Below are 23,403 nucleotides of genomic sequence, written 5' to 3'. Positions count from 1 at the left end.
CATTTCCACTGTCTTGGAGGAAGCATCCCAGAATGAGCCCTAGACTATTTCTTTTGAGACAGAGGAGTACTCATTCCGCAATGGCACCTTTGATAAGAGAGTCAGATCAACTCATTTGAGCTGCTGTCTCTTGAAGGGCATGTGAAATAGAAGCTTTTTACATGCTGGTTCTGCAGCCCAGCAATTGTACCAAAGAGCTCCCCTCATGGTCGCAGACAGGAGATTGACTTGAGATCTCTAACAGCCCATCCACACAGTAGTTCAATGAACACGTCAAAGCAAGTCAATCATAAGTATTATGTTGTGAGACTGCAGGACTTTAATAATAGTACTTTGGTAAATTCTGAATAAGCAGCTTGCTTTGAGATGTTTGGCATATTGGGATTGTGGTGGGACTACAAAGTGCACCTTGTTGACTCTTTGAACCTTTATTAGAGTTTCCTCCCACAGCATACACATTTACTAATTTACAGTAACATCATAGCCAACTTATAGAACTAGACAGCCACTAGCCATTTAGTTAGGCACTACAGAATGTTTTTTTTACTTGCCTCTCCCGTATCTTTATCTTCACAGAAAGAAACTTCTAGCACGCGATCGACTTCTACATAATCTGAGTTAAATAGTTCTTCTTCCATCTGTACATTCGCAATAAAAATTAAAAAAAAAAAAAAAAAAAAAAAAAAAGGAGGAGGAGTAAATGCATCTTCCCGACAAAAATCACATTCAGATTATAAGTAGTAGTAGCTATTACCTACAAAAAATATGTTTGGCATGGCAAAGACAGAAAAAGGCAATAGTTTGTAGTTTGTAGTCGGGTTTCACCAAAACGCAACTACACAAAAATGTCACTCCTTTCTACACCACTCCATCTGGTGAACGTTGTCACAAGACTACATCCGAAAGCTTCCCATACATATTGTAGACACATGCTGTCACACAATCTGAACATTATTAATGAAACAATGTCCGTGTTTCCATAGGGGCTGAGGCCCCACAGTAAAAAGACAGGTTCTATCACAGCTCATACCAATATCTTAAAATAAAAAAGGAGCACGCAAACCTACTCAGCTGACACAGGCCTTAAAGTGAAATTCAGCCAAAAATATTTGTGTTTTGAATAGAGTAAGGCTGGCTATAGATGTATCACTTTGTATGCCATTGTATTCTGACAGCGGCACTCCTGCACTGTCAGAAATCACAGACCAGTGGCTGTAGCGGACTGGCTGATCGTGAAACATTTTACAACATTCCTGTTCATCTGACGTTGATTATTAGATCAATTTCTGTTGACCGGGAATGGCCACACATGGATTGAGATTAGTCCTGCTGAACCACTCAAATTTTGATCCATCTATAGCCAGCTCTAAAGGAAACATCTTAAGCCTTCTTTTTTCATAACGATGCAATTTGTCATGCAATTTAACAGTTCCAAATCGCATGACAAGTCACACCCTATTTTCGGCAATGGAACCCGTTAGATTGTCCCGACTCATGTAAACAACTCATTTAAAAAAGGTTCCTGCAGTACTTTTTTCCATTTTCATTGCGACTTGCATAGACTTCTGTTAAACGAAGTTGCAAGCTGCACTGAAATTGGAGGTGTAAATTGCAATGATCTGTGGCTTTTAAAATCACACTGAAGTAGCACAATTTCAAAGCTGTGCCAGTATGAACCAAGGCTAATTGTTCTTTATGCTACTGCTGGTCAGTTTTTCCTTTACCTGCTGCCATATCAATGGGACATGAAATAAAGAATGCACTGTTATGATAGAAAATCCACTATAAAAACCTGAAAAATCAGGTATATTGATAACTGCTTTCCAGGCCTACACGAGTTGTGACATTCAACTCCTTAGATGTTGAGGGAATGGAAAAAAAAACTTCTGCTTACATCAGCAAAAAAGTGTGCGCGTTGTGCCTGCCGGATCTTGAAACGTTTTATCTTCTGCTGAATTCTTTTATCCTTCAGCAGCTGCTGCTCGGTGGCCCATTCACAGTGCAAATAAGAGCTGAATCAAGAGAAATATATTTCAGTGTTGCATCCTTGTGCGTGTCCCCATAAACACTTCAAACCCTTAACACTGAGTTATGGAAAATGCAGGAAACAAATCATTACGAGTCACAGTAAAAAATGGACAACAAAACACTTTGCACAGCACCTTGGTTGCTTATCACACAGTTAATAGTTACTCTCACATGGATGCATACAGTCTCCTTATGCTCAGTTTATACAGATAACTTTCAGCTTACATAAAGTGTATGCATAGCCAATATTTTTTGTTTTGCATGAAATTGGAAGGATTAAAACCTCAAAATCTCATCTTTGCTGAATATGTTCTGTTATGGAGGTTTCCTTTGACTTATTGACCTGGACATACAACATGAAGTGAGAGCAAATCTAAAGCCAAAGCAATTCCTCTTAGATAGATTGAACAGACATCCCCATCTTCTCTTCTGCTCCAGTGACAACTCTTAGCCCTTGTACACACAGTCGGACATTCCGACGGAAAATGTACGATCGGACCGTGTTGTTAGATAATCCGACTGTGTGTGGGCTCCATCGGACTATTTCTGTCGGAATATCCGACGGACAAAGTTTTAGAGCTGGGCTTTAAAACTTTCCGACAACATGATTCGATTGGACTTTGTCCGATTGTGTGTAGAGAATTCCGATCGGACAAAGTGCCACGCATGCTCAGATCAAATTCCTAGACCAAAGCTATTGGCTACTAGCGTGAACGTAGTCCCGTCATAACGAAATAACGCCATCACGTTCTGAACTGATTTTCCGACAACTTTGTCTGACCGTGTGTATGTAACACAAGTTTCAGACAAAACCAGACGGATTTTGTTGTCGGAATGTCCGACCGTGTGTACAAGGGCTTAGACCTCATACACACTATTAGATTTTCTGCAGATTTTTATCTTCAGTTTTACTAAAACCATATAATATGAGGTCAAACCTTAAGAGTTTCAGTTTGTATGCAATCAGACAGGCCCTTGCACTACATGATTTGGGAAATCTGAAGACAAAAAATCTGCAGAACATCTAATAGTGTGTATGGGGTCTAAAATTATGAATTTCCCATCAACGATCACCAGGACAAAGAAAGAAGAATGTATCCAGTGGGGTTACAAACAGCAATATAAATTCAATTGGACTATCAACTCTTCCGCTTTGCATTCAAAACTAGAAAAAAAATGCTTTGGTTTGTTTTCTGAATGCCTCATTTACTAGTCCATGTTCCAGTCCATACCAATGATTCTTAGGGCACTTCTTGACTTCTTCACAGCATCCGAAGACATAAGATTAAGGACAATATATACACATGGTCAGTTTCCTCAGATATAAAACAGGACATCTTTATTTTTCAGAAGTATTAGAGATTGGCTGGGTAGTAGCAAAGGGGATTGACTGTTCCCCTATAATAATGCATCGTAGGTACCTTACTGTTGCTGCCATCAGGAAACAATCACCTAATTGCTATAGGTAATTCTGGCAAACACTGGGATGGATGTGTGTTATTAATCACTAGTAGATTTCCTTGCACATTCAAAAGTATTGCCCTTTTTTCTGCAGAAATAACTATGTGCTTTTAAGAAATATGGTCAAAGCTTTTTTGGCCGTACTTCTCCTAGGGATCACAGGAGTGCACTTAGTTCTGCACTCCTGTGTCTCAGATTCAGAAAACAGTGAGCCAAAGGCTGCTCGCAGCTGATGTCACAATTGGTCCATGCTCTGCAGGGATTCCGACAATAATATTGTGATCCACCCAGATGCCCGACATGCTGCTGAGAGCCTAAGCCAGCTACTCCTGCCCCTTTCAGAGCACAGAGCTCCAGTGAGCGATGGAGAAGCAGAGCAGAGAGCAGGTTACTGAGCGCCACCAGCTCTCTGAAGACTGAACTGAGCAATCAGCAGTCTTTGATTGCTTAGTTCTCAGTGTAGAGTTGGCAGGGAATAGCTGCAGCATCGGATCAATACTGCAGCCATCTAGGTGAGTATGTATTCTTACTTTTTTTTTTTTTTGCAAACACACACTTCTTTTTTTTCACATGTTCTACTGTCTGCTGGAACTGCATGTGTAGCTGTTCTGATAACAGACCACTACAGCTGTGCAACTGTTATCTTCCAGAAGTATGGATTGTTAATGATAGATTGTTTAACAATCAAATTAATACCTCAATTGACTATCAAAAAAAAAAACACACCAATATTTAATCTCTTTTGAATTACAGAACCAAAATGATCCAATTGGTTGGAAAATTTCAGTGGTTTTGGTGATCTATCCATCACAAGGTTGTTTTCTTCTCATCATTTTGAAAATGCCATTTCTGTCAAGTGTGGCCAAACAAACCAATTGATTAAGACATAGAACAATAATTTTCGAAGTGACGGCCAATGACTTGATTGTTTTGTCAATCAGAATAACACAGGCAGATTTACCATAGGTATCGCATCAAATAATCCTTTTCAACATCTGATCAAGTATACAAGACGACCAAATGAGCGACAGGATGGAAAACAATAAGTGTATGGTCAACACAGAAATATTAGTTGGCATTGTTCTTCCAGAATTTACTTTATGTGCAAACTTCTAAATTACAAGATCTTGTAAAAATAAATATATGAAGGATGCTGATCTACAGATTCCTGCACTGTAGGCTGTGCACCAATATTAAAAATTAAACTCCAGCCAAAATGGTTAAGGAGTTAAAACTCTGATCAGGCTTTTAATATTGTCTGTGATCCAATGAGGGAGATTCTCCATCGATTCCTGTCCCTGGAAAGTAATGCAAAAAAAGGGGAGTGCAATCATCACCCAGACATGAACAGTTCTGGTCTGTGTCCTCAGTGGCACCATTTTCCATTACTGCTGGTCAGGACAGCAAGTGAGGCCATATCCTAAATAATGGTACAGATGTTACTAAAACCAAACTGAGGCTCTAACCCTGTTCTAATTTAACTAAACTAAATCAAGTTTTCACTTGAGTTGGGTTTTATTTGAAAAGTTCTATACCATAAGGATAAATGTAAAACAATTCAACTACTATACTTACTAATTTTTGTACTTGACGTAAAATTCTTCCACGTCAACCAACATCCCAGATGGAGTCTGAAACAAAAGTGCAATGAATGACGTGTACCGCCCTTACAACCTGCCAAGACACAATAGCCAGATCAATAGTCGCTTACCTCTTTCTTTATGACCCTGGATGATAAAATTTTATCCACAATTGCAGCATCCTCTTCACTTGGGTTCTCCTGCAGGAAATGTGTTAGTATAGTGTTAATGCAATTATGTACTTTAAAAACTAGATTTTCATACATTATCACTTTTTTTTTTTCAAAACTCACAGAAACAACCGACAATGCTCAATAGTCCAATTTTTCCACGTAGCCCAATGATATCAGCTATTAATAATGAGTAGAGATCTGGTACAGCTAAAAACTCACTAAACACAACCTAACTAAACTGTGTGTTCGTTGTATAAAAGTATATGCATATGGTAAAGCCATATTACAGATGTAGACTCTGCTCATTTGTTTAGTAGTACTGTACAATGACTGTTCTTCACTGCTCCCCTCTAAAGAGCTGCAGGCATCTAGAAAATACCATGTAATGCTTTTGGACTTGTACTTTTTATCTAAAAATTATAATCACAATGTTAATACATTACATACGTAGCCTATCCACATGGAAACTGGAAATTAAGTAGACGCTACTCCAGTGATCTCTACTTGCTGCCAGGACCTGCGCTGAGCAGCTACCCTGCTGCATTCTGAACGCAGGTGGTCGGCCACTTGGCACAGGCTCCCTTCTGATTGAATAGGGTGGAGAGCTTGATGCCACTACCCTGCATTTTCAACTTGTCCAATTAGAGAACATCGATTCAGAAAATCCAAAAGCATTTTCTAAATGTGGTCCATTCCAAGCAGTCAACCTCCTGTTTTCACAATGCAGCAAAGCAGCATGGGGGACCGAAGGAAGTGGAGATCACTTGGGTAGCTATAAGCTCTGCCTCTGATACTTCTTGCTTCCGGGGGATCATCTAGGTATGGCATACGAATGGCTACAATGAACCAATGTGACAATGTATACAAGGAATTCTTTTTTAAGCTATGTGGCTACAAAGGGGTAGAAATCTTGGATCTGGGGGATACAGTAAGAAAAAAAACATGCTTCATCCACTCTAACACCCATTACAAGACCTGGAAATTTATTATTGTGAAAGATGGGGATATGTCAGTGGCTGCTCTATTCTAACGTACAGGGCTTCTACACACACTGGCCACAAACATTGGTGCCCTGGCTGTCAATAAAGGAAACTGCAAGTGATTTCAAACAAAACGCTTTGGAATTCATAAAAAAAGTACAGTGCTACCCTTAACATAATGGGGATTTAAACAATATTTTATTGGAGTGCCTACAGAACAGCTTTAATACATATCCCAAATAAAAACAATACCCGGTCTAGAAGATCAACCAGTAGGGATTCTAATCAAATGCTCTTATAGGCAGAAGACTAATACAGGGACTATTTACAACTCTGTAAATGGCCAAGGCAGTTCTAAATGCAAGAGGTTTTTATTTTATTTTAAAGCATTCTCTGCATTAAAGAAGAAGTAAACCCTGATGAGTTTACTTCCTCTTTCATTCCCTGCAAAGGTAAAGCATAATGGACTACTATGCATTGCATAGTAGCCCATTATGTGTCACTTGCCTGACACAGGAGCCAGCGAAGTCACCGCTGTCCCCTGTAGTCCGCCGCATCCATCTTCTCGGTGGGTCTCGCCGCTCCGCTGCTTTCATTCGGCGAAGGCGCGATGACATCACTCCCGCGCATGCGCACGGGAGCCGCCACTCGCGGCATATCGCCGTTGACCGCGGCGCTCTCAGTGCGCCTGCGCGCCGCTGTCTACGGCGCAGTGCCTGTCTTTCGGCGAATATCTCCTAAACAGTGTAGGTTTAGAAGATATTTCTTGGACCTACAGGTAAGCCTTTATCTAGGCTTACATGTAGGTCAAAGTGTGTTGTAAGGGTTTACAACCACTTTAAGGTAAACATTACAATGTTTGTTTCCTCTTCCAGCCAACTTTACCCATTTACCTGGCTCCTCTTTCTGCCCCGGGCTGTCCTATCTGCAGCAGGAGACTCAGGCAGGAGCAGGAGCTGTAGGCTTCTGCTGCGATCAAATTCCGTGAGAAGGGAATGGAGGGTGTGGCCGGGTCACGCTATGAGAGTCTATGGATACTCACACAGCTCAGCTTGGAAATGCACCCCCACGGGTCCCCTCTTAGACACCCGTGTGTAAAAAGGGAGGAGCAGAGAGCACTGGCAGGGGACCTCAGAAAAAGACATGGGCACTGCATTACACAGTGCAGGTAAGTGTAACATTTTTTATTTAAATTATTTTAGTGGAAAAAAAAAAAAAAGCTTCACAACCACTTTAAGATATAGATGTTTAATATTGAAAACAGTTGAGCCACATCAATTCATTAAAAAGTGGCACACACAAAAAAGGAGCCTTCAGTTTTACAGAATGACACAGTTGCACTTCCAGTAATGTGGTGTAGCTCATTCAATGCAACAAGAAAATATGCAGCATTGGGGAGACCAGACAGAAATAGCAAGAAAGATCGAATCTTCATAACAATACAATAAAAAACACAAGGGAGAGGATTGCTGCACACATGCAAGACATCAATTCTCACAAGCACACCATGTTATTGGAAGACCATTGATTTTTTTTTTTTAAATGAACATGCCTATACTCACCTACTCCGTAAAATCATTTTGCACAGAGCAGCCCCGATCCTCTTCATCAGGTGGCCCCACAGAAAGCCATTTTCCCTGGGAGCACTCATGCAGGCGCGCTCCAAAGTCCCGCTGCTGCATCCATTGACACAGACAACAGGGCTCCTGCTGCCATCAATCTGTCCAATTAGGAGAGAGACAATGGTGCTCGTGCATATCGATTGATCGGATCAGGTAAGAAAAAGGGGGGGGGGGGGCAGCTGCAGCACAGAAGGTTTTTCACCTTAATACATAGAATGCATTAAGGTGAAAAACCTTGAGGCTTTACAGCCACTTTAAAAACACTCAGGAAAGGAAAACCTTTGAACCACAAATGATAATTCTGTATGATACAAAAAAGACAAAGGAATAATGCTGGCCATACACTTTTTTTGTTCAGCCAGCGGGCACAAATTAGGTGGATGGAGGAATACCCCCCACAACAGAATACACTGGTCAGCGGCTAAATCTGGTTCGCTTCTGCCATTGATTGTCCAAAAAATTTCTGACATGTCTCTTCGATGGAAACTGAATAAATAATCGACTTCTTCCAAACAGGGAGACCACACACTGATTTAAATTCAGCTGGATCAGTCAGTTTTGATCAGCGGATGGCCAGCCTAAAATGTGGAGCTCACTACTAAACAGTTTCAAAATCATTTTCACCTCTGACTTTCTCTCCCCACGCCCCATTCCATATCACTTCTAACTTTCTCTCTTTAAATACTACGTGTTGTGTTTTTTCTTTCTTCTTTTTAGAGATTGTTATTAACATTTTGTTAAAGTGTTACTAAACCCAGGACCCTGCATTCACTATATCTAGTCTCCCACAGTATACAGAACATGGAAATGCAATCATTTTAGTAAATATAAACTGCTAAATACCTTTTCTCATCAGCAATCTTGTGACTATTAGTGTCCAGCTGAGAACTGGTTAAAGCTTGCAGGAGTTTTCATACTCTGACTGTCCTATGAGGCTGCAAGACCCCTGACCCTCTGTCTGGACAGTGCTGATCACATGCATCCACCTCCCCACAAAAAAAAATAATAATAATAAATCACTAGCAATACACATCAAACTGAGCATGTGCAGAGTGCCTCTTAGGGCTCTGTGCTGTCAGCAGGGGGATTGCGGACAGTAAATGAAGTAGAGGATCGGAGAAGGAGCAGAAAAACTGCCTTTTTACACAATGCAGGAGATTAACCCCTTAGGTTCCATAGTGAGTGTAACAAGCATGATTTACTGCATATACAGACTGATTTTACTGTTGTGGGTTTAGTAACACTTTAATGCTTTATGTATCAGTATTACTTGCACCTTAGAAAAAGGGGATACACCCCAAGAGTCTGTCCTGAAAATGAACATCAAATAATGGAATATCAACAGTGTAAAAAAAAATTCCAGCATAAGTTTGCCTTCAGAGAAGTGTTAAAATAAAAACAACAAGATGTTTAATCACTGAAATTAAACCTGTTTTGCGTAGAACACAAGATACGGATTCACAATAGAATCATTTAAAATGAAATGCGACCAATCACTACTTTTATACATTGTGCTTGCAATGAGAGATCAACTAATCTACCGTCTATATGAATTAGAAAGGGGGGGGGGGGTTGAACTTTAAATGAGGTGCATTTAATCATACGCCTCTATCCCTATATCTAGAATTAAAAGGAGATGTTTGGGATTTTAGATGAGGTACTTGAGGCACGATTAAATAAATGATCATTTATTCAAGTCCCAAACCTCTCCTTTTAATTCTAATATACCGTCCAGCCTTGACACGTTCTCATTGTTCCCATTTCCTATGCTACACATTGCAGAACCCACTGAACTGCATTTTATCATGCCAGTGACGTTCCTCTCCCCAATGGATCAGACGTTATCTGCTTTGACAAGCTAAGAGAAAGAACTAACCAAACACAAGATCCAAACTTCATGTTTCTAAATACAGTGAGGGAAAAAAGTATTTACTCCCCTGCTGATTTTGTACATTTGCCCACTGAAAAGAAATGATCTGTCTATAATTTTAATGGCAGATTTATTTTAATAGTGAGAGAACGAACAGCAAAAAAAAAAAAATCCAGAAAAACGCATTCCAAAAAAGTTTGATTTATTTGCATTTCGATGAGTGAAATAATTATTTAACCCAAAACATGACTTAGCCCTTGTACACACGGTCGGAGATTCCGACGGAATGTGTCCGATCGGACCGTTTTGTCGGATATTCCGACTGTGTGTGGTCTACATCGGACTGTTTCCGTCTGAGTATCCGACGGACCAAGTTTTCTAACTTGTTGGTAAAATTTTCCGACAAAATGCTCCGATCGGACATACTCCGATCATGTGTAGAGAATTCTGATCGGACAAAGTGCCACGCATGCTCAGATCAAATTCCTACACCAAAGCTATTGGCTACTAGCGTGAACGTAGTCCCGTCGTAACGAAATAACGTCATCACGTCGGATTTTCCGACAACTTTGTCCGACCGTGTGTATACAACAGTTTCGGACAAAATACGTCGGATTTGGTTGTCGGAATCTCCGACCGTGTGTACAAGGGCTTAGACCCCTTTCACACTGTGTGTTCACACAGCTATTTTTAGCAGTGTTTTACCGTAGGATTTGCGCCGCATTTTTAATGCTATAGTGCCTGCAAAACGCCCTCAGTGTGAAAGGGGTCTTAGTATTTGGTGGTAAAACCCTTGCTGGCAGTCACAGAGGTCAGACTTTTTTTCTTGTAGTTGGCCACCAGGTTTACACTCGTCTCAGGAGGGATTATTTTCCCACTTCTCTTTGCAGATCCTCTTCAAGTCATTAAGGTTTTGAGGCTGATGTTTGGTAACTCAAACCTTCAGCTCCCTTCACATATATTCTATGGGATTAATGTCTGGAGATTGGCTAGGCCACTCCAGAACCTTAGTGTGCCTTTTCTTGAGCCACTCCCTTGTTGCCTTGGCCGTGTGTTTTGGGTCATTGTCATGTTGGAATACCCATCCGTGACCCACCTCCAATGCCCTCGCTGAGGGAAGGAGGTTCTCACCCAAGATTTGACGGTACATGGCCCCATTGATGAGGTAAAGTTGTCCTGTCCCCTTAGCAGAAAAACACCCGAAAGCATAATGTTTCTACCTCTATATTTGGGTCATAGGCAGCATTCCTCCTCCACCAAACACGACAAGCTGAGTTGATGCCAAAGAGCTTGATTTTAGTCTCATCTGACCACAACACTCATCCAGATCTCCTCTGAATCATTCAGATGTTCATTAGCAAACTTCAGATGGGCCTGTACATGTGCTTTCTTGAGCAGGGGGACCTTGCGGGTGCTGTAGGATTTCGTTCCTTCATGGCATAGTGTGTTACCAATTGTTTTCCTGGTGACTATGGTCCTAGCTGCCTTGAGATCATTGAAACGTCACAAAGTGAGATCTTGCATGGAGCCTCAGAATGAGGGAAACTGACAGTTATTTTGTGTTTCTTCTATTTGCAAATAATCGCACCAACTGTTACCCTCCTACCAAGCTGCTTGGCAATGGTCTTATAGTCCATTCCAGCCTTGTGCAGGTCTACAATCTTGTCCTTAAACATCCTTGGACGGTTCTTTGGTCTAGGCCATGGTGGAGAGATTGGAATCTGATTGATTGCTCCTGTAGACAGGTGTCTTCTATACAGGTAACAAGCTGAGATTAGGAGCACTCCCTTTAAGAGAGAGCTCCTAATCTCAGCTTGTTACCTATATAGAAGACACCTGGGATCCAGAAATCTTGCTGACTGATAGGGGATCAAATACTTATTTCACTCATTAAAATGCAAATCAATTTATAATTTCTTTGAAATGCGTTTTTCTGGATCAAGGGGATAAAATACTTTACTGTAGAATAGGGTTATTACCACAAGTGTGCATTCACACCTCTGCATTGTCATGCTAATTAACATGTACATAATTCGTTATGCAACTTTGATCTAGTTGGGCTCATCCCCACCTTAATATAGAATTCCAGGCTTTACCCAACTAGTCTTAAAAAAGCCCCCCCCCCCACATGCTGATTATCCTGTGCAATAAAGATGTATATATTTATATTTCCCGGCTGCTCTAGTCCAAACACGTGATTTCTCATGTCAGACAGTGCCAGCTGCAGGGAAGAGGAGACAATGCTTAGCAACTGATAGGAGTGGTGACATCATCCATCTGTTATAGGCGCTTCCTCCTCTCCCCTGCAGCGGCTGCTGTCTGACACATGGTAGCCAGATCAAAATAAAGTGGTATCAATTTAAATGCACACAAGCAAAGGCAGCATGAGACTGAAAACAGAATATTTTCCAAAAACTTTTAATCTTATACGCTTAGACAAGGATTTTGCATAGTGAGGTTCTGTTGAGTTTAGTAATGGCCACTTACCACAAACAGCTGTAAAGGTTGCTCTGCAGGCAGAGGGGCTGCACCCTTCTTGGTTTTAACATTAGCCTTTGGTTCATCCTCAGAGTTTTTCCCCTCCACCTCCTCTGCATATTTCTTCCTCTTTATCTGGCGGTTCGATCTCCGTTTCTATATGGAAGAAAAAGGCAAGAAAAATCATACTAGTATATATAAAAGGTTTCCAGAACACAAAGGACATGCTATCCCTTCTAGCTGTTAGAATGCAAAGTAAACTGTACGAACACAAGCCATATTTTACAAATGCTTACTATCAACATACATAGCACTGTAAAGATCCCTTTTAAATGCAGTCACCATTAAAAGGTAAGTACGGTCAAACCTTTTTCGGCCATACTTCTCTTGTAGGTCACAGGAGTGAACTTACTTTCTCTCCTGTGTCCCAGAATCAGCTAAAGCCTGCTGTTGGCTGAAATCACAAAGCAGCTCCATATTGTCGGGATCCACCCAGATGACTGATCAGCAGCTGGCTTAGCCTCTTACCACACAGCTGAGAGCCAGAGCCAGCCACTCCTGCCACATCCCCAGCCAGGTGCTCTGCTGAGTAGCTTGTTGTAGGGGCAACTGAAAGTGGGGTGGGTGTCTGACAGTAACAGCTCTCTACTCAGAGCGGACTGAGAACTGAGCAATCAGCTTTCATGTGATTGCTCAGTTCTTACTTGTGTGAGGGCCGTGTTTTGGATGCACATATATTCTGTGCATCTGCGTGCAAGCAGTTCCATTCATGGCAATTGGGATGCAGCAGTTGCACTGACCCTGCCCCTGCTCCCGATTTAACATTCGTGTGGGTGCATAGCTTCATCAGTGAGCATTCGGGGACATGTACCCGAACCCCCACACGTTAAATTGGGAGCAGTAGCTGTGTCCGTACAGCCACTGCATCTCAACAGACATGAATGGGACTGCCTGCACACAGATGTATGGAACACCTGTGCACCCAAACCATGCCCCTCACATGGGTGAATGCTTAAGAACGCCCATGTGAACAAGGCCCAACAATTGTCACCAAGACTGGAAGTGACTGGAAATTTATCCAATACAGAAATATACAAAACTGCTATCTGTGTCCTACTAGGGAGGTTCTCTTTGCTTCCTGCAAAGGTGAAGTGTCACTGTGACAAAATTTAACCACTTAGCCTTCAGAAGATTTATCCCCCTTCATAGCCAGGCCATTTTTTGCAAAAACAGCACTGTGTTATTTTAACTGACAATTGCGCGGTCATGTAACTCTGTATCCAAATAAAGTTTATGTAATTTTTTTACCCACAAATAGAGCTTTCTTGTGGTAGTATTTGATCACCATTGCGTTTGTTAGATTATGTGTTATAAAAAAGGTAAAAAAAAATAGAAAAAAAAAATATTTTATTTACTTTTTGCTATAAAACATATACAATAAAAAAAGAAATCAAAATTCCTCATAAATTTAGGCCAATATGTATTCTGCTACATGTTTTTGGTTAAAAAAATAAATCTGCACAAAAGTTATAGCATATACTAACTGTGGGATATATACTGGATTTTTTTTTTATACTAGTAATGACAGTGATCAGCAACTTATAGCCAGGCTGCCATATTGCAGAGGACAACTGACACTTGACATTTTGTGGGAACCGGTGACACTAATACAGTGATCATTGCTAAAAATATGCACTGTCACTGTAATAACGACACTGGCTGGAAAGGGGTTAAACATCTAGGGCGATCAAAGGGTTAAATGTGTGCCTAATAAGTGTTTGTGTGCCGTTTTTACTCAGGGATGTGATGGATTTTATGCCCTGCTTTGCAGGAAAACAAAATCCATCACTTCCCCCCATCAGGACAGAGCTCTGCCTTGTTTATATAGGCAGAGCTCTGTCCTATGTCTTTCTTCGGGAAATAAGCGGACATCCATCAGCGCCCCCTACCTGGAATATAAATTTTATACACACACACACAGTATCTCAAAAGTGAGTACACCCCTCACATTTTTGTAAATATTTTATTATATCTTTTCAACACCGAAGAAATGACACTTTGCTACAATATAAAGTAGTGAGTGTGCAGCTTGTATAACAGTGTAAATTTGATGTCCCCTCAAAATAGCTGAACACACAGCCATTAATGTCTAAACCGCTGGCAACAAAAGTGAGTACACCCCTAAGTGAAAATGTCCAAATTGTGCACAAAGTGGCAATATTTTATGTGGCCCCCATTATTTTCCAGCACTGCCTTAACTCTCTTGGGCATTGAGTTCACCAGAGCTTCACAGGTTGCCACTGGAGCCCTCTTCCACTCCTCCATAACATCACAGAGCTGGTGGATGTTAGAGACCTTGCGCTCCTCCACCTTCCGTTTGAGGATGCCCCACAGATGTTCAATAGGGTTTAGGTTTGGAGACATGCTTGGCCAGTCCATCACCTTTACCCTCAGCTTCTTTAGCAAGGCAGTGGTTGTCTTGCAGGTGTGTTTAGGGTCGTTATGTTGGAATACTCCCCTGCAGCCCGAAGGGGGTCATGCTCTGCTTCAGTATGTCACAGTACATGTTGACATTCATGGTTCCCTCAATGAACTTTAGCTCCCCAGTGCCTGCAGCACTCATGCAGCCCCAGACCATGACACTCCCACCACCATGCTTGACTGTAGGCAAGACACAGTTGTCTTTGTACTCCTCACCTGGCTGCCGCCACACACGCTTGGCACCATCTGAACCAAATAAGTTTATGTTGGTCTCATCAGACCACAGGATATGGTTCCAGTAATTCATGTTCTTAGACCCCTTTCACACTGGGGTGTTTTTCAGGCGCTTTAGCGTTAAAAAAAGCGCTCCTTCCCATTGAAATCATTGGGAAGCGCCTGAAAGACGCTTTTGGCAGCAGCGTTTTGTGGGCGCTTTTAACCCTTTATTTGGCCACTAGCAGGGGTTAAAAGTGCCCCAATAGCGCTCGAAAAATGCTGGTAAAGCGCTGCTAGTTTAAGCGGTGCTTTTACGAGCGTTTTTCGGGGGCGCTGACATTGTTAAAGGGCTCTTAAAGCACTTGGGCTTTCACATTGGGATTGCAGATGAGGCTTTTTCAAGCGCTTCACAGGCGCTTTTTTTAATGCTAAAGCGCGTGAAAACGCCTGAAAAACGTCCCAGTGTGAAAGGGGTCTTAGTCTACTTGTCTTCAGCAAACTATTTGCGGGCTTTCTTGTGGATGATCTTTAGCTTCCTTCTGGGATGACAGCCATGCAGACCCATTTGATACAGTGTGCAGCATATGGTCTGAGCACTGACAGGCTGACCCCCCACCTCTTCAACCTCTGCAGCACTCATACATCTATTTACCAAAGACAACCTCTAGATATGATGCTGAGCCCGTGCACTCAACTTCTTTGGTCGACCATGGCAAGGCCTGTTCTGAGTGGAACCTGTCCTGTTAAACCGCTGTATGGTCATGGCCACCATGCTGCAGTTCAGTTTCAGGGTCTTGGTAATCTTTTTATAGCCTAGGCCATCTTTATATAGAGCAACAATTAATTTTTTTCCATCATCAGCGAGTTATTTGCCATGTTGAACTTCCAGTGACCACTATGAGAGTGATAACACCAAATTTAACACACCTGCTCCCCATTCACACCTGAGACCTTGTAACACTAATGAGTCACATGACACCGGGGAAGGAAAATGGCTAATTGGGCCTATTTGGACATTTGCACTTAGGGGTGTACTCACTTTTGTTGCCAGCGGTTTACACATAAATGGCTGTGTTGCATTATTTTGAGGGGACAGCAAATTTACACTGTTATACAAGCTGTACACTAACTACTTTACATTGTAGCAAAGTGTCATCACATGAAAAAGTAAAATAATATTTACAAACATGTGAGGGGTGTACTCAATTTTGTGAGATACTGTAATATATATCTCTCTCTATATCTCTATATATATCTATCTATAGCTATATAAATAAAATGTGATGTGATTCTGCACAGAGTGGCCCTCCTGTAGCAGTAAATCTGCTATGGGGCAGTCGATTTAAGGAAAATCTCTCCAAAGTGAACACAGACAAAAGAAACCCAAGAGAATTTCTAACACAACCCGCAATCCACAAATTAAACAAAAAACGTTGGCTAGAATTGAGCAGCAAGACATTTGAATAAATCTTGTGTTTCCACACAATGATCTTTCTGTGCAGTAAGAAAGAAGAAAAAAATGCTTAAAAGGCAAAGTTCACCTTTAGTAGGAATGTCAGCCTCCTGCAGACACCGCTGACAGCTCACTGCCCAGAATTTTACTCAGATACTACAGGAAGTTTCAGTGAACAACAGGGGTGCTGATCAGCGCCCAGGTAGTTCATTGAGAACTACAGGCTTTCTGCCATGGTGGCAGGTGGGACTGTACATGCAAAGAGCTGACTTTAATCTGAGACCTGAGTGGAGGGAATAGATGATGTCCCCCTGCCCCCTCCAAAACTTGATTGAGAAGCATGCACATCTGAGACTGTCAATCACCTGCTGTGTGTTGGGAGGGGGTTGTCACTGGTGTCAGAAGAGACTCATGCAGATAGCAGAGAAAGGAGAGGGCTGAGAGGATCTACACCAAGTGCTATGGGCTGAGGGAGGTACACACTATATGTGGATATGCTTTGTTAATTTTTCAATTTAAGCACTTGCCGACCAGGCCATAGCCAAATGACGGCTAAAGCGCGTTTGGATAACTCTGGAGGCCGTCATATAAAGTCCTCCCAAAATCACACTCTCACGCGCCCCCGGGAATGTCCGTGACCGTCAGATCCAGCGCATCACGGAACGGGTTAAAGGGCCAATAAAAGTAGCCCTTTACCACGTGATCGCTACGTCCAATGACAGAACAATCAGTTGTCAACAGACCAGAGCATGTCCGGTCCAGCTCCTCCACTCTCCTTGCACCCATTGGTACAGTGTGTGAGGATAGGAAGAAGCCAGGTGCAGCAGCGCTGTGGGCTGGATCTGAAGTGGCCACAAATGCCCACGTGCCCACACATGGCTCATTCATGCTTATCCATGCAACATCAGTGCTCATCAGTGCCACATTCATGCCACATCAGTACTAATCCATGCCAAATCAGTTCTCACCCAAGCCACATCCATGCCACTAGGGTGCCTATCAGTCTCTCACAAAAGCGAGATAGACAAATTAGATGTGTAATTTATGCTCCTTGAACACCTAATGGTTCTCCCTGCACGTTGGTTATCTGTATGTGGCCAGGCTGCGAAAAAGTCTCACACATGTGGTATCACCATACTCAGTAGTGTCATTTTTGCTATGTACATGCTATGTGTTAGAAATATCTTATAAATGGACAACTTTGTGTAAAAAAATAAAAAATAATAATAATAATTGAACCACTTGCTTACTGGGCACTTAAACACCCTTCCTGCCCAGACCAATTTTCAGCTTTCGGTGCTCTCACACTTTGAATGACAATTACAAGTCATGTAACACTGTACCCAAATGAATTTTTTGTCCTTTTTTTCCCACAAATAGAGCTTTCTTTTGGTGGTATTTGATCACCTCTGGGGTTTTTATTTTTTGCGCTATAAATGAAAAAAGGCTGAAAATTTTGAAAAAAAAATGGCATATTTCTTTGTTTCTGTTACAAAATTATGCAAATTATAAATTTTTCTTCATAAATTTTGGCCACAATTTATACTGCTACATGTCTTTGGTAAAAATAACCCAAATTAGTGGATATTATTTGGTCTTTGTGAAAGTTAGAGAGTCTACAAGCTGTTGTGCGAATCATACAAAATTGATCACATCTGATGTACTGGTGGCCTATCTCATTTCTTGAGACCCGAACAAGTCAGAAAAGTTCAAATACCCCCCAAATGACCCCTTTTTGGAAAGTAGACATTCCAAGGTATTTAGTAAGAGGCATGGTGAGCTTTTTGATGTCATTTTTTCCCATAATTCTTTGCAAAATTAAGATATTTTTTTTCCCCCACAAAATTGTCACTGTAATAGGTTATTTCTCTCACGTGGCATGTGTATACCACAAATGACACCCCCACAAAAATTCTGCTACTCCTCCTGAGTATTACCACATGTGTGGGACTTTTTCATAGCCTGGCCACATAGAGAGGCCCAACATGAAGGGAGCGCCATCACATGTTCTAGGAGCATAAATTACACATCTAACTTGTTGACTACCTATTACACTTTTGAAGGCCCTGGAGCACCAGGATAATGACACGTGACACTAATGACAGATGGCACTGATGACACGTGGCACTGATGACACTTATACGTGGAACTGATGACAGATGCCACTAATATGTGGGACTGATGACAGATGGCACTTATACGTGGCACCGATGACAGATGGCACTAATACGTGGCACCGATGACGTGTGACACTGATGACAGATGGCACTGATAAGTGGCACTGATGACACGTGACACTGACAACAGATGGCACGTGACACTGACAGGTGGCACTGATGACCAATGGCACTGATAAGTGGCACTGATGACAGATGGCATTAATATGTGGCACTGATGACAGATGGCACTAATATGTGGCACTGATGACACGTGGCACTGATGACAGATGGCACTGATGACACATAGCACTAACAGGTGGCACTGGGGGCAGGTGGCACTGGGGGCAGGTGGCACTGGGGAGGATGGCACTTTTTTATTTATTTATTTTTACTTACGGCTGCTGCAGCCGTTCATCTGTCCCTTCTCACATGCTGTCTGTGTGAGGAGGGAGAGCGGTGCTGAGAGATGATCTCAAATGTTTACATATGAGATCATCTCTCATTGGATAGGCCGATCGCGCTGTAAACGGCCGCTGTGATTGGCCGTTTACAGTGATCAGAACTTCCGATGCACGCTCGCGGGAGCGCGCATTGCGGAAGTAAACAGGAGGCCGTCCAGGGATGGCCTCCCGGCAGTTAGCGTCTGATCTGTAGCCGTCTTTCGGCTATAGGGCGGGCACGAAGCTGTTAAAAGTTTAAATTTTTTTCCACATTTTCCAAAAACTTGTGGAAAAAATAGGATTTTTAAAACGGCTTACCTGTAAAATCCTTTTTTTTTTTTTATGTACATCAGGTGTTGGACACTGGCACGCCCCTTAAGGTGTGAACTTCCCCCATATAACCCCTCCCATTACTGGGAGTCCTCAGTTTTGTAGCCAAGCAATCAAAGTGTATAAGAAGAAGAAGGGGAGTGTATAAGAAGAAGAAGGATTTTACAGGTAAGCCGTTTTAAAAATCCTATTTTCTTTTCTTACATCAGGGGACACAGAGCCATAGCAATAACTATGTGGGATGTCCCATAGCAATGGCAACTGAAGGGGGGGGGGGGGACAGAATCAAGGAAACAGGAGGCCAGAGGACTCATACTGCAGCCTGCAGTATATGCTGTGCCGAAGGCAATCTCCTCATGACCTTTAATATAGATTTGAAAAAAAAAAAAATCGCATAAACATCTGAACCAAAGACCAATGTTGCGGTCTTACAGATCTGAGCCATTGAGGCCTGATGATGCATCACCCAAGAGGCACTAATCGCCCTGGATGAGTGTGCTCTTAACATGAAAAGGAAGAATTTTCTTTAAGCTGAAGCTTGATCAATCACTTGACAAACCCAATTGGAAAATAGTGGATCTTGACGCTGCCTGTCCATATCTTGGACCCTCTGGCAGTACAAACAAAACCTGTGTTTTGCAAACCTGAGCGGTCGCCCTTAAATAGATTCTGATCGCTCTTACTACATCAAGAGACTGTAGTGCTTTCTCTTCCCCAGATTAAGGCTTCTGGGGAGAAAGAAGGAAGAATATCTTGGTTTAGATGAAAACATGTTAGCACTTTTGGTAAGAGTTCAGGATGAGGACATCAAATCACCTCGTCCCTATACATGATGAAATATGGCTCTTACAAGACAGAGCCGTTAATTCCAATATTCTTCTAGCAGAAGAAATGGCAAGCAAAAGATTATCTTTCTTGTCAAAGAACTAAGAGAATTCCTCGTAAGGTTCAAACGGCCGATTTAACAAAGCCGACAAGACCAATCTTAAATCCTAAGGATTTAGAGGTGCCACCAGAATCACCACCTTCTGTTCCTGCTTAATCCTGCGGAGAAGTCGTGGAAGTAGCAGATCTGGAGGAAATTCATAGATCAGTGAAAACTGATCCCCTGTGAAGACTAATGTGTCTGTTCTGCCTGCTAGTGGACCCCTTGTTTGACATAAAGTTGTCGACCTTACTAATGATAGTGGACGCGAATAGGTCCATGTCCAGAGTACCCCATCTAACATATTGCTAGGATGATGTCAGGGTGAAGAGCTCATTCTCCCGGAAATAATTGTTGGCGTCTCAAGCAGTATGCCTGATATATTAAAATTGCCGATAGGCAAGGAGTGTTGTGTTTTGCCAAAGCTAGAACATTATTCATCTTTTTTTTTTTAATGTATTTATTTATTTCTTTTTTGATGTAAGCCACCACCGTGGCTCTATCAGACTGAACCCTGTCAGGACAGTCCTGTAATTTGACCACTAAGATTCTATGGCCAGATGTACTGCCTGAAACTTCCAACAACGTTGATAGGCAAGGTCCTCTAACCTGGACCATCTCCCCTGGACAGAATCTTCTTCCAGGGCTGCTCCACAGCCTAGAAAGCTGGCATCTGTTAACATCTTGCAGGATAAAGATTTTCTCTCCTGCTTGATAACAACCACCAATTTAGGGTCTGACCTATGTCGGGAGCCAAGCGTATTGGAAACAAACAAGGCCTGAATCTTCTTTATTCCAGACCAACAGGATGGTGTCTTGAAGTAGTCTTTGAATAAAACTGTGCGTAAGGGACAGCCTTGAAGGAGGCCACCATTTCCCCTAAAAATATCCTGCAGTCAAAATGAAGGAATGTTCCTTCCTGATAAGTTGAATTAGCCCTACAATGGAACTGATTCACATCTGGGGTAAGAATACCTTCTTCTGTATGGTATCTATAACCAGCTCCCAAGTAACTTCCTTGATGGTTTTAAGGAGAATCTTCCTAGGCTGAGAATCCAACCTAGAGATTTCAGCTATCTACAGCTGAGATCAGACTCTGGTTTTAGACTTGAGACTTAATGATCTATTCAAAGTAGATCTTCTAATAGGCTAGGACCGCTATGCCTCGAGTCCTTTAAAGCGGTTGTAAACCCATACAAACCACTTTGACCTACAGGTAAGCCTAGATTAAGGCTTACCTGTAGGTCCAAGAAATATCTCCCAAGCCTATACGGTTTTAGGAGATATTTGCCCGAAGACGGACACCGCTGTCTACGGCGCATGCGCACTGAGCGCGGCATCCTCGATAACGAAGATGCCGCGCGTCTCGGCTCCCGTGCGCATGCGCGGGAGTGACATCATTGCGGCTTCGCCGAATGACAGCGGCGGAGCTGCGAGACCCACCGAGAAGATGGATGCGGCGGACTACAGGGGACAGTGGTGACTTCGCTGGCTCCTGTGTCAGGTAAGTGACACATAATGGGCTACTATGCGATGCATAGTAGTCCATTATGCTTTGCCTTTGGAGGGAATGAAAGAGGAAGTAAACTCATCAGGGTTTACTTCCTCTTTAACCTGGCTAAAGGAGGTGCCAGAATCCTTCAGAACACTCGTAGTGCTGTGGCTAAGCCGAATGGCAGTGAAACGATTGATAAAAATGTATTTTATATATATATATATATATATATATATATATAGCAGAGATTTTTGATAAGCGGGAAACTTTGACACTTGGAGATATGCAACTCCCCTCCTTGCAGGACGGACACAGCTGATCGAATTATGAAAGGATCGGATGTTTAAGTGCCGATTCAGATCTCCAAGATCCAGAATGGGTATTACCTCTCTGCTTGGCTCTGTGACCTTAAAAGGTTTGAGCCAAAAAAAAACCTGTTCCACTAAGGGAATTTCTGATATTACGACTGGGATAACAGCTGATCCAGAGACCAGAAAGAGACTTCTCTTTTTCTCCTTTTTTTTTTTGGAACCTTAGGAGCATTCTTTGAGGAGACGGACACTCTTGCATAAGACTGCCACATCAGCAGCCCCAAGGACCCCACAGGCAGCACCCAAATAGGACCCGAACCCGGACTCTCGGATCAAAAGCCGACTGGGCCATCCGGGCTCTTGAAACTCTAGATGCAACCTAGAGAAGAAAATCACAGAAATCACTCTGCTCTTAACATTGTTCCTTCCAAACTTTGAGAATCACAGGACCTTTCCCCTCACTCAAACAAGTGGGGGTGCTCCTTCATGAGAAGGTCTTAGCATTCTGCTCCATGGGCTTTCTGCCCCCAAGATCTTGGTGCTGCCCCTGGGAACTTTCTCCTGAACCTGACGATTGAGACCGTCGAGACTGCCTAAAGGCAGATAGCCCAGGCATGGGAGAGGCTGCATGATTAAAGGGAGAACTGTTTGAACCTCCTTTTACTGGTAAAGAGAGCTTTACCCCTTTTGGATGTACTTATCCACTCTAAATAGTCGTACCCCAGGAAGGGACACAGACTGGCTAAGGGTTTTCACCTGGTGCTTAAGCTGACCAATATCTCAGCCACGGACCTCTGCAAAAATGCACTAGTCCAAGCATAAGCCATAGGGCTTAAATGATCGAGTCCTTCATATCATCTCTGAGACACAGTGCGTCAAATACACCAGCCCCCTGCCGGGTCTGCTGATCAGGCAGAACTTTCAGGTATCTCACACCTGTTCCTTAACCCCTTGGAGTCCATATTCCAATGCATTGGCTTGACTCAAAATGTGCTCCACCACAATAGCGGAGCAGACGTTAAGGGGTTAATGGACTGAGCTACTCCAATTGCAGCCAGAACTGCAAAAGACATCTGGTCTTTAAAAGGAAAATCCAACCTTAACCTGCTAAATCCTTTAACATCAGTGCATTATCCACGGGACATGCGAGACTCTGCTCACTGAGGTGATTGCAGCATTAATAGCTGGAACCCCCATTTCTTTCATAAAAATGTTCCCATTCAGAATACATAGCTATGCATTTTTAGCGCTTTTTGCATCTTGCAGATCTGCACTACAGAACTTGCTCCATAGGACATCATGTTGAATGGACTCCCAGGTGGGGAGGTTCAAATGAACCCTATTAGAGGTAGATACCTCAAGCCTGTGGCAGGCAACAAAAGGGTTAAGTAAGGGAGTAGA

General features: G+C 42.4%; 1 protein-coding gene across 1 annotated transcript in view; it reads right to left on the bottom strand.

Annotated features, from left to right (window-relative positions):
* The window catches only part of CHD9 (chromodomain helicase DNA binding protein 9), a 318,355-nt gene that overhangs the window by 107,076 nt on the left and 187,876 nt on the right, over positions 1 to 23,403 (bottom strand). Inside the window, 5 exon segments of the mRNA XM_077458469.1 lie at positions 552 to 638; positions 1,895 to 2,012; positions 5,065 to 5,120; positions 5,201 to 5,269; positions 12,202 to 12,348. Coding sequence (XP_077314595.1) covers positions 552 to 638; positions 1,895 to 2,012; positions 5,065 to 5,120; positions 5,201 to 5,269; positions 12,202 to 12,348 — 477 coding nt within the window.

This window comes from Lithobates pipiens, unplaced genomic scaffold (genome assembly GCF_037356315.1).
Source record: "Lithobates pipiens isolate NorthernLeopardFrog02 unplaced genomic scaffold, aLitPip1_a1.2 Scaffold_10, whole genome shotgun sequence".
NCBI classification, from domain to species: Eukaryota; Metazoa; Chordata; class Amphibia; order Anura; family Ranidae; genus Lithobates; species Lithobates pipiens.
Note: the sequence above shows the minus strand (reverse complement) of the source record. Positions and strands in the feature narration are given on the sequence as shown.